The 12,018-nt window shown below is 43.4% G+C and overlaps 1 protein-coding gene across 6 annotated transcripts in view; it reads right to left on the reverse strand.

Annotated features, from left to right (window-relative positions):
• INO80D (INO80 complex subunit D) overlaps window positions 1-12,018 on the reverse strand; it is a 70,694-nt gene that overhangs the window by 18,688 nt on the left and 39,988 nt on the right. For all 6 annotated transcript variants that reach the window (XM_070580874.1, XM_070580871.1, XM_070580872.1 and 3 more), the window contains 3 exons: window positions 8,752-8,976; window positions 2,754-2,863; window positions 720-853 (listed from right to left, as the gene is read on the reverse strand). In XM_070580874.1, coding sequence (XP_070436975.1) covers window positions 720-853; window positions 2,754-2,863; window positions 8,752-8,976 — 469 coding nt within the window. The remainder of the gene's footprint in view (window positions 1-719; window positions 854-2,753; window positions 2,864-8,751; window positions 8,977-12,018) is intronic.

Genomic DNA, 12,018 nt, shown 5'->3' on the forward strand with positions numbered 1-12,018 from the left:
ACCCTGAAAACTGTAGACTGCTTAGAGAGGGCAAGAATTTTCTTACTCAACTTTTTAGTACATATACCTTGCAGAATACCTTGCAAATGGCAGAAGAACTCAATAAGTGTCTGATGGGTAAAACGATAAAAATGCACTTATTTTAAATGATTACATAATTCAGATAAGTTCACTAATTCAGACTTGTCTCTTCTCCAAATTATTCTGAATTAATTAGGGTTTATGATACCAGCATTAACAAAAGCAGTATTGAAGTTCAATAGAATTACAGAGAAGTTTGGCTTTGGGCCAAATTTTATCAACTGTTCAAGACATTCATAGAACTGTATATAAAAAAGCAAAAATGTAAAGAAATGGGGCAAAGAAAGAACTGGGAGAATCTGCTACGCATAAGAAGATGTATCTTAAGGAGAAGCGAGGTGCAGAACAGGGGTAGATAACAAAATACCCGCACCTAAGCTCCTGCTACGAGCCTGCTACAACAGTGTGTTGTTTTGTTTTCTAATGAGGATATGAAATTAATCCAACGGGTCATGACCAGCATTTTTTTTCATAAAACAGAACAGACTAGAAAATATTAGGTACTAAAAGTGCTGTCTCATAGCACTTGCTGCGGCGGTTAACATACACACCCAGTCTGCCAGTCACAGCGTGCCTCCGACTGGACGGCGGCCGCGAGTCTGAAAGCCTCTGTCGCAGAGCAGAACATGTGCACTCACCATTTTTTTGGCATGTTCCTCACACAGAGGTGTCTGGTGTGTAATGTCGAACACGGGCACCGAGCACTGCTGTCCGTCCGCAAACTTGGCCGTGCAACTTGAGAAGAGCTGCTGAGAGCGGTTCAAGAGGATATCTGGTTTTTAGGTTAGGGATAAAATACATTGAAAGTGGGGGCCGGCCCAGTGGTGCAGCAGTTAAGTTCACACGTTCCGTTTCTCGGTGGCCCGGGGTTCTCCGGTTCAGATCCCGGGTGTGGACATGGCACCGCTTATCAAGCCATGCCATGGTGACGTCCCACAGATAAAGTAGAGGAAGATGGGTACAGATGTTAGCTCAGGGCCAGTCTTCCTCAGCAAAAAGAGGAGGATTAGCAGTAGTTAGCGCAGGGCTAATCTTCCTCAAAAAAAAAAACAAAACAGAACACCGAAACTCTCAAAATTTTTGTATAACATTTGCTTCCTCCTTTACTTAGTCTAGGAAGTATACATTTTCTTATCCATAAAAGCTAAAGAAGCAACCCAACTATGATACCAGAAAACGGTAACAGTTGAATTTATCCTCCTTATTCATGAGAAGACACTTCTGAAGGAGTCTGTTTTGCTAATGGGCTCCTAACACAAGTCTACCTCATGGCCATTCTGACGACTATTATTTGGAGAAGCAGGGTCATTTCTGTCTCAACACACTAAACTCCTAAAAGTTGCACTATAATGGTTAAAAATAACCCTAACTTCCTTTAAGGAAAACTTCTGCATATGATACTCATCCAGAAAAATAATAGGGGCTGGCCCCATGGCCAAGTGGTTAAGTTTGCACGCTCCGCTGCAGGCGGCCCAGTGTTTCGTTGGTTTGAATCCTGGGCGCGGACATGGCACTGCTCATCAAACCACGCTGAGGCAGCGTCCCATATGCCACAACTAGAAGGACCCACAGCGAAGAATATACAACTATGTACTGGGGGGCTTTGGGGAGAAAAAGGAAAAAAATAAAATATTAAAAAAAACCCCAAAAAACCTGCCTTTAAAAAAAAGAAAAATAATAAAGATATAATTACCAAAAACTCATTTATGCAGATTGGGACTTTTCATTTCACATTTCCAACACCAAACTCAAACTTATAACTTATGAAAAAGTACCTTAAAATCAAAATTACACTATCACCACTGGAACGTCAGCTTCACAGCATTAACGCTGTTTCGCATCCAGACGCTCAGCCACTACGCACATTCCCATACCATTTACTTTCTCCCCACTCAGGGGGTGACTTTCTCTTTTCGTTTATGCTCTGATGGCTAAGGCTATTTATAAAGGCTTTCCCTGCACAGAAACTGCTCCTGAAAAAGTTATGAAAATGCAACCCTAAGAGCAAAAAGGAGGGCAAAAGTCAAACAAATAGTAAAGAAGAGTAATCGCGACTATATGAATTTTTAAATGCTACTCAATTTTAAATGTTTAATAAAAGTGAGAGTAGTAAGATTTCCTAACAAGCTTGAAGCTCCTGAACATGGGTTTTCCTCAAGTATATTCTGTCTTCAGGAAGCTTCTTTCCTAGTAGTCAGAGAGGTTAATCTTCCATTTGTTTCAAATCAGCGCTGTGCTCAACACAACAGCAAATCCTTCCCACAGCACGAGGAGCCCTGTGAACCGTGCAGCTTTCCCGGAGGACTAAACAGTCTGAAGAACGTCTGACTTTTCCATCAATGAGTGTTATAGTTGCTTCTTACAAACCACCTAGAAACACTAGAAGGAAGAGAATTCTGTTAACAAAATTTAATTGACAGCCCCTAGAAGAACCTCCTACTGCTGTCAGTTTTGCTTATTTTAATGTGATTCTTGAATAAAGAATTGCAATGAGATAAGCAGAAAAGAATTATTCAGAAGTCATCATTGAAAATTAGAAGTTACATGAAAATTATTTTAAACATTAAGTAAACAGCTATGATTTCAAAGTCATTCACTGGCTTAGGAATGAAATACACAGCCCCAAAGGAATCAAGGCTTCTCGGTGCACACGGATTAAGCAAAGAGGATACGCTGGAAACAATGTCTGGTGAAGGGGAGGGCTCTGTGAGGGCATGGTTCACCCTTCACGCTTCCACTGCACACGCCTGGCTCCATCTCCCTCAACTTGGTCCGGCTTATGCTAAAAAAGAAAAAGACAAATTAGTTTTTAAAAAACGCTTTAAGAGTCCAGGGCAAGTTTTCAACATGTTACCACAATGTAACACCAACATTTCACCTACCTACATTCATTAAATGAATGTAAATATGAGTTACAATGACCTGCTCCAATATTTCCGCAGTCTACTGACAGAACAAACAACTACATTAGAATCAGTTGACTATATCTATCTAGTTTTTTTCTCTTTTTTTGCAGGGAAAGATTTGCCCCGAGCTAACACCCCCTTCCAATCTCCTTTTTCCTCCCCAAAGCCCCAGTGCATGGCTGCACACCCTAGCTGTAAGTTGTTCTACTTCTTCTATGTAAGCTGCTACCACAGATGGGCGGTGTGGTCCCGAGCCCGGGAATCTCACCCAGGCCGACAAAGCAGAGCACGCCGAACTTTAGCCATTAGGCCATGAGGGCTGGCTCTATTGAGTTTTTTTTAAAGAGTGTTACTTTGGTTCCTTTTACTTCATAAAGAGGCAGCAGAGAAAAGTGACGAGGACTTGAGAAGATCAGTCAGGCCCGGCTCTGACTCTCATCTCTAGCCCTCCCAGCTGTGTGACCCTGGGCCAGCCAGCGCCTCAGCCTCCACTTCCTGCCCTGTGACGTGAGAGAAGAGTGCCTTTAGCTGTCGGGGATGCACCGGAAGACAGCGCATCCAAACACCCGTCGCATGCAGGAGACGCTGTGGTCCACAGCCAACAGTCCAGGTCAGCGGTCGCCGCTGTCATCATCACTACCAGTAGATTTTGGCTGTGTCTGCTGCTGAGCAGGGAACCTGCAGAACCTTCACCTGACTCATGAGGAAGGGGACACTGATACCCAGAAAAGGCTGTTTTGCTGTCATCTTCCAAACTGCACCCACTTTGGACTTTTTTTTTTAACTTCTATGTTTGACTCCATCTTTCATTAAATGCTATCTCCACTTCATACACTTAATATTTACATATTTTATTTTTAAATTTTATGACTAGGCAATGCATTGACATAGTTCCAAAAAAATCAAGGAATAGAAAGCTGGAGCTCGTCCCGACGTGCGAGCTCCCACGCCCTCTGGAGCAAGTACTCATCCTAAAAGTTCGTGGCCATATTTTTATGCGGACATAAAAAAATAAAAATAAGCAATATTTAAATTCTTAGGGGCACAAAAACTATCCTCCTCTCTGTGTGCTATAAAGCATCAGAAACACTAGGCTTTACGTGTGTCTGAGTATGGGAAAGAGTCTACTTCGTGCACGGAGTCACAGGGCACGCATTAGAAACAAAAAATCCTTTGAGTTGTTTATTTCTAGTATCTTTCTAAGTATTTCAATGGAATGACTTACATTAAATAGACAAGGTCATACAGAATATAAATTATAAATGAATTTACAGAACATCTAAATAAAAGACCCCTTCTATTTTAACTTCCATATAAACAGTAAGTGCAGACAGATAATCAGGTGCTGCCACAGAAGCTGCTTTAGTGAAGAGTTCTGCAAGGTCCAGCATAGTCACCAGAGTGGGGAAAGGGTCATTAACTTTAGCCCTGGAAAACCGAGAGAGAGTTTCAAATAAAGAAGCTAAGCCCAAACTCTCTCGCCCTAGATTTAAATAGAAGGCAGTGCTCTATCCTGAATGGATAATTCTGTTGAACACTAATAATGTGCTCAGCCATCTACCAGGGCTAGTGTACAACACATTCTCCCCAGCCCTTCATCCCGGACTTCACAGGAAACCACTGGTATTTTATTTCTACATCACTAGTATGTTTCAACTCACCAATCTCTCTCTTAAAATAAACCCAAAGTCAGAATTTCAATATCCCTATGGATAATTTAAGGTAAAAATGCCTGATGTGATGTTAGATATACTTTATTATGCAGATAATCCCAACAAAACCAAGGAAGAATTACCAAAGTGTATTGATGTTTAAGATGAAAACATCTTCCACAGGCTTCCCTTTTGAAAGCTCTGTCAGAGCCCCTGTTAACACTGAAGTTTCCACACAAATGACTAGTCTCTGTAGGATTGTGGGCTATAAGATACCAGGATGAGGGTTTATATACTTCAAACTATTTCAATGGTTTATTCCACATATTCACCAATAAATATGACAAAGTTATTAGATAAAAAAATACTTTAGGGGCCAAGCCCGTGGCCGAGTAGTTAAGTGTGCACACTCTGCTGCGGCGGCCCCGGGTTTCGCTGGTTCGGATCCTGGGCGCGGACATGGCACCGCTCATCAGGCCATGCTGAGGCGGCGTCCCACATGCCACAACTGGAAGGACTCACAACTAAAATATCTAACTATGTGCTGGGGGGCTTTGGGGAGAAAAAAATAAAAATAAAAAATAAATAAAATCTTTAAAAAAAATTTAAAAAAAAAATACTTCAATGTTATTCAGTTTATATCCAAACTACATTTTAAAGGATACCTATTAGAAGGTAGCCATTAAAGTTTTAATTTCTAAAATATTTAATGCAACTTTTTAAATGTCTTTTGTGGAATTAGTCTTTGATAGCAAAAACATCAAGCAGATAGAGGGCATTATCCAACTGACAGCTGATTTCTATGAACCTAAAACACAACGCAAAGGAGTAGGCTGCCAATGGCCGGGAATGAGTGCAGCACACCTCGGTGACTATCAGTGAGGCAGTGGGCAGCACGTTTTTTACTAACTGTGGGAGACACAACCAAATGACATCAGATACATCTGAGAACCGTAACAGAGTTCTTCTTGGTGTTTGTTTTGTAACTTACTCACGAAATTTTTTTTAAAACGTCACTAAAGGTGGTTTGGGAGATGTTCTGAAAAGGAAGGGGCTGATTTTGCCTTCATAAATAAATCATAAGCACAAAATCATAATATTCTAATCACATAACCACATAATCATAAATAAATCACAAATCATAAATAAATAGTTTTCTACACAAATACCAAATTGTCCCAAACCCATAGTATCATCTCTTACATCTTTGACAAGGTCATAAAACTATACTAGACTCAACGTATACAGTGCTCCACATACACACTGCTTCAGGCCGGATGAAACTAAAGTTTCTACTGAAATTATATACTTAAAAGCATTAGATAATATAAATGTTAGATATCATTATTTTAAAACCTATGTCAAACGGAGGGAATTCTTTCAACAAACAGAGAAGAGCCATCTCTTCACTTATCCAATTCCATTCCTCAATACTGGAGATTTAAGAACAAAATGCACACTGTTCCTGCCCTCATGGAAACTATCGTCCAGCCTCCCAGATGGACATTAATGTGAGCATAAAATCCTACAAGGAAGCAGAGTACAGAGCACAACAAGCATGTATAACAGGAGACCTAACACAGTCCAGGAACCCAGGAATGTTTCCCTGGGAAAGTCAATCTCTAAGTCAGTCAACTACCACCTAAGGAATGTTCTAGCACAGACACTACCTCCCTACTGAGGACTGGGAGCTCTAAGAGTGAGGGGAAATACTGCAGGCTGCCGTCATTATGCAGGTATATGAGATACATACACAGTTTCAAACAACTCTATGCCAAGAAGCAGAAAACTCTCCAGGGCATAGTATCTTTTTGAGATACGTGATTGAAAACTAGGCTACTTTCTTATAGCAAATATAATGAAAATATACAAAACTAAAATGAAATTTCAAATACTACATACGGATGTAAGAAATATGATCAACAGCTACAAAGCAAAGGTCATTTTTTAGTTTTCTGTTTTTTAAACCCTTTTTCTTCAAGTGACTTATGGTCACTACAGAAAAACTAGAATATATAGACTACAATTTTTTTTAACTTTAATTTATCAATAATCCCATCACCTAGAGACAACCACTGCTAATATTTAGGTATATAAACTCCTAAAAATGTTATATATCCAAGGTTATCTAAAAAATTAATAAGTAAAAAGTGTGAAAAAATAAACTCAATACAGAACTAAACCTTCTAAATTTGAAAATTATTTCCCTAAATAAAATGTTTTGGAAATTTTCAATTCAATTAAGCTAGTATTTCAAAAGGTTCAAAACGTAATATAATTATGACTTGATTTACATTTTTACCACCTGGATAGACTTCCCAAATGGTAATACACTGTATTTCTTCATCAAAATATCAAATAACTCTACATTTCCAATATATAGATTTTCATTCAATAAAATATTATGTAAACAATATAAATCATGTTTTCAAAACAATCTTTGAGAACAGAGGGGAATGGCTATGATATATTTTTTACAAGAAAAAAACTGGACACATACTCCTAAAGAGGACAGATCCAGTTACACTTAAATACATAAATAAAATATAAAGTCTAAGGATTGACATCCATATTATCAAGCCATTAAAAGTCATGTCTTAAAGAATATCATGAGAAAATGGTCATAATTCAGTGTTAAATGGAAAAAAGCAGGAAATAGGAAAAACAGCATGATCTTAATTTTGCTTTTTAATACAAACACACGGCTCAATGCAGATTTCATCTGTACACATACATATACACACATACCACACAGAGAAATAGATTAGAAGGAAAAAGAATCAAAATGTTCATAGTGCTCATTCTGTTTTGTGAATGGTGATATTATTGAGATTTTCCCCTTCTTTTTTCTATATTTTTCAAAATTTTCACAATAAGTATCTACACTATAAACAAAGGGATTTTTCCCCCAAAGAAATCTAATGTAATAAGATATTTTGAACATATAATATGTGGAAAAATGCACTGGAAAGAAAATTTTAAAATATTGTAAGTAAAAAATGTGAAATACTTTTGTAGTAAAAACAAAACACAAACAGTACTTTGAAATAACATGAAAGATCTAAGTCTTGCTTTTTTTAAAGACAGGTAACATTTTCTTCCTTTACTGAATAAATTCTAATCAAACTCCAGCAACATTACAGTAGCACTTTCATTTTACTGTCAGTTAATGGCAGTATCATTTCAACACCCGTGTGGAACTTTATCTGAGCAACAAACCACAATGCCACCCTAAGCACTTCGGCTGAACCGCCCGCCTCCGGCATCCCCCAGCGCGCCTGTCTCCGGCATCCCCCAGCGCGCCTCTGTCTCCGGCATCCCCCAGCGCGCCTGTCTCCGGCACCCCCCAGCGCGCCTCTGTCTCCGGCACCCCCCAGCGCGCCTCTGTCTCCCGCACCCCCCAGCGCGCCTCTGTCTCCAGCAACCCCCAGTGCGCCTCTGTCTCCCGCACCCCGCAGCGCGCCTCTGTCTCCGGCACCCCCCAGCGCGCCTCTGTCTCCCGCACCCCCCAGCGCGCCTCTGTCTCCCGCACCCCGCAGCGCGCCTCTGTCTCCGGCACCCCCCAGCGCGCCTCTGTCTCCGGCACCCCCCAGCGCGCCTCTGTCTCCCGCACCCCCCAGCGCGCCTCTGTCTCCCGCACCCCCCAGCGCGCCTCTGTCTCCGGCATCCCCCAGCGCGCCTCTGTCTCCCACACCCCCCAGGGCACCTCTGTCTCCAGCATCCCCCAGCGCGCCTGTCTCCGGCATCCCCCAGCGCGCCTCTGTCTCCGGCATCCCCCAGCGCGCCTCTGTCTCCCGCACCCCCCAGCGCGCCTCTGTCTCCCGCAACCCCAGTGCGCCTCTGTCTCCGGCATCCCCCAGCATGCCTGTCTCCGGCATCCCCCAGTGCACCTCTGTCTCCGGCACCCCCCAGCGCGCCTCTGTCTCCCGCAACCCCAGTGCGCCTCTGTCTCCGGCATCCCCCAGCGTGCCTCTGTCTCCGGCACCCCCCAGCTCGCCTCTGTCTCGGGCACCCCCCAGTGCGCCTCTGTCTCCGGCACCCCCCAGCGCGCCTGTCTCCAGCATCCCCCAGTGCGCGGGGCAGCCGGGCGCAGAGGCAGGGCGGGCTCTCACCTGGCGCGGCCGCACGCGGCCCTCCGCAGCTCCTGCAGGAGCTGCCCAGTGCCTTCCGGCTCTCTGCTGGCCGCCTGCAGCAAGGCCTTCCTGACCGTGTGCCGGCACTTCTTCTGCCGAGACTCTGCCCGCTCCAGGCGGCAGAGGTGCTTATATTTCTGCTGAAAGTAAGTGCAAAGTTGGGTCACCCTGGAGCTCCGAGTCTCCGTGTCATCGTCATCTGACCTGGAAAGGGCGGGGAGAGAAGTGAAAAACCAATTAAACATCAGGCTTGTTTAGAAAGCCTCGAGGAGGGTGAGGACTGGCGGCTGGACGTACAGGTTAAATCCTGGGGCGCGTGACCACACCAACAATGTCAGAGAACGCCGGCAGAGCTGAAAATGAGGACACCGTGTCCACAGCTAGTGAGGCGCAGGGACGACCCAATGCTTAAGATGCTTTACTTCCCGGCTTGTCATACTTAGACGCCTAACGCACCAGTCTTCTAAGCTCTAAGTGACTAGCGATTCTTGGGAAGCAAGTAATTTCTTTACCTTCCCCTACTAAAAAGTCTGAGTATGACAGAGCAGTTCTCCTCATAAGCACTCAGCATAATTTCCTGAAAGGGAGGTCGCACCACAACAGAGCAGTGAACCCGAACAGCGCACTCGCAAACAACTGCCCTTTTAGACAGACCCTTTCCTGCCAAGCACTTGAAGAATCCTGGCTGCAGGGATCACAATCATCCTACGGTATTTTTTTTTATTACCCTCAGAAGACACCCTGAACAACATTTCACACACCAGCGATCACACAGAGGCTTTCTGTCATTACGCTGGCGTCGACTCACTGGTGGCCTGCTGGAGGGCCACGCTGAAAAGGATGCTGAGGCTCAACAAGCAGAGCGCTGGTCAGTCGGCAGTGCCTACCGCCAGTGAGGGTAACAGGGCCACGCTTCCACGGAGCAAACGTGAGCCCACCTCTTACTGTGAGCAGCAGCGCACACTGGGTTTGGAAACTGACATGTGTTATTTCACTTCTTTCTCTTCTGTCATAACATAAGTAAACGGCACACGTGTGACAGTACAGGCAATATATTATCTTACTAAACTTCTGTGAGCCATCGCTTGGGGTCTCCTCTCTCCTGAAGTGGCATCATTACTTTTCCTTCAGAATAGCCACAACTGGCTACTCTTTAAACTTCTGTTAAGCGTGTGTCCTAAGAAACACATTCTCTTCAGTATAGTTTCTGCTACAGATACACCAACTGAAAGATGGTGCTTCAACCTTTCATTTATTCGACATTTACAGTATGTCTATTATCCTGAGTACTGTAGACGAGAAACAAAAATTCCTGGGAGTTTGCAATGCAATTTAGACAAGATAAACACACCCCAAAAGTTAAACAATTCAGAAGAGGATAGAATCAGTAACCAAAACTGTGGGGCAAACAGACCAATGACTCAAATATCTGACCACAAATTAGAAAAATCTAGGAGCTTTTTTAAAATTTCAGATTCCCAAGACCTACCCTAGATCTACTAAACTAGAATTTCCATGGGATGGGCCCAGGAATCTTTATTCTCAACTGTTCCGGAACAATTGAGAACAATCAGTGACAAAAGAGAGAGAAAGTGCTGAGAACTCCCTAGAAAGACTGCTGGATGAAGGGCTCCGTGGAGGAGACGACAAGAGTATGAACTCTGAAGAAAGGGCTGAATCTGAAGAAGAGAAACAAAGGCACCTCACAAGAATAAAACAAGATAAGCCAAGAGGCAAGACGGCAGGATGGGGAACCGGAGGTGCTCAGCAGCTCCGTCTGGCTGGGGGTGGGCATGTAGGGGAGTGACGCTGGGGAGGGTAAACTTACTAAACCTACATGCCAGATTAAAGAGTTCAACCTTTTTTCCACAGGCAGTGAAGAACCCTCAAGATTTTTAAGAAAACAGGTAACAACAGCAAACTGTGCCCGAGAAAGATTACACAGTCAGCAGGTATGCAAGGGAGAGACAAAAGAGGACGTGAGGAAATTACCCTACAGCTCCAGGTAAGAGATAACAAGGACCACACAGGTGGCAGCAGCAGGACTAGAGAACCTGAGAGGTGATCTGCACATGTAAAAGACAGACTTGGTCACCTGTGCAAGGAAGACGGAAGGGAAAGGAATCACTCAGCAGCTTCCATCGGCACAGACCAGGGAAGAGGAACAAGAGCAGATCTAAGGCAGGAAACACACTCCATGTCAGACCTGGGGAACTGAAGCACAGAGGGCGTGGAAAAACCGTTGGAAATGATAAACTAGAGCACAGTCAGGGACGAGACACAGATTTCAGAATCAACCACCAACAACTGAAAGACATGGGAGTGACTACAAGTAAAAGGCCACAGAGGTAATAGGACAAGAACGGGGGGGCCATCATCATTAGGAATGAACTCAATTTGGTGACTGGATATGAAGGACAAGAAAGCCAATAATGACTCGATGACTTTGAACCTGCAAAATCAGGTGAACAGAAGTGCCACTCATAGAAAAAGGAAACGAGGAGAGACACTACGTCTTAAAGGAAAGTAGCGCTAGGGTGGATAATCACTTGCCAAAACTGTTATTTGAAAAGACTGTATTACTGCAGGAAGGATGGACTAGATCAGGGGTTCTCAGGTTAACTGTGGAAAGAGGCACCTGGATGCTGAGGCATGTTACATCATTCTAAGTTTCCAAAGTTTATGCATAAGTTCCATACTTAACTTGCTCTGGACCCGTGACACTTTGCAGACCAGCACAGGTCCACAGACCATCTCTGGCATGGTCCTAAACTAGAAAATCTCCAAGATGCTTCCCACTTCTAAGATGCTATGACGTCAATGTTTCAAACCTGGTTGCTGAGGAAGAGCAGCAAACTGGGATGAGAAAGGCCAGTTCCCATCACTCACCAGCAGTGACAAGGCCTGGCACCTACTGCGTTCTCAGTGTGTGCGTTCCTCCCTTCCTTCCTTTAACTGTCCTCATCTGTGAAGTGGAAGAGCAGTGGCTTGCCTATCTCCCGAGGTTTTCAAGAGAATGAAGAGAAATTATCTATGTGAAATCACAAGATAAGTACAGGCATTATGATCATTAAAATGCTACTAATAACTCCAAAAACAGAGCAGTAAATTCCAAACCTGATTTCCGAAGAATTCAGAATTGTGTGTAATCTCAAGGCATGACATGAAGTTCTCTAAATAAAATTCATTTTAATTTATTTTATTAAAACAGCGGAAGGCAAAAAGGTAACTCTGATAAAATAGGGA

This window comes from Equus przewalskii, chromosome 17 (assembly GCF_037783145.1).
Source record: "Equus przewalskii isolate Varuska chromosome 17, EquPr2, whole genome shotgun sequence".
Lineage (NCBI taxonomy): Eukaryota > Metazoa > Chordata > Mammalia > Perissodactyla > Equidae > Equus > Equus przewalskii.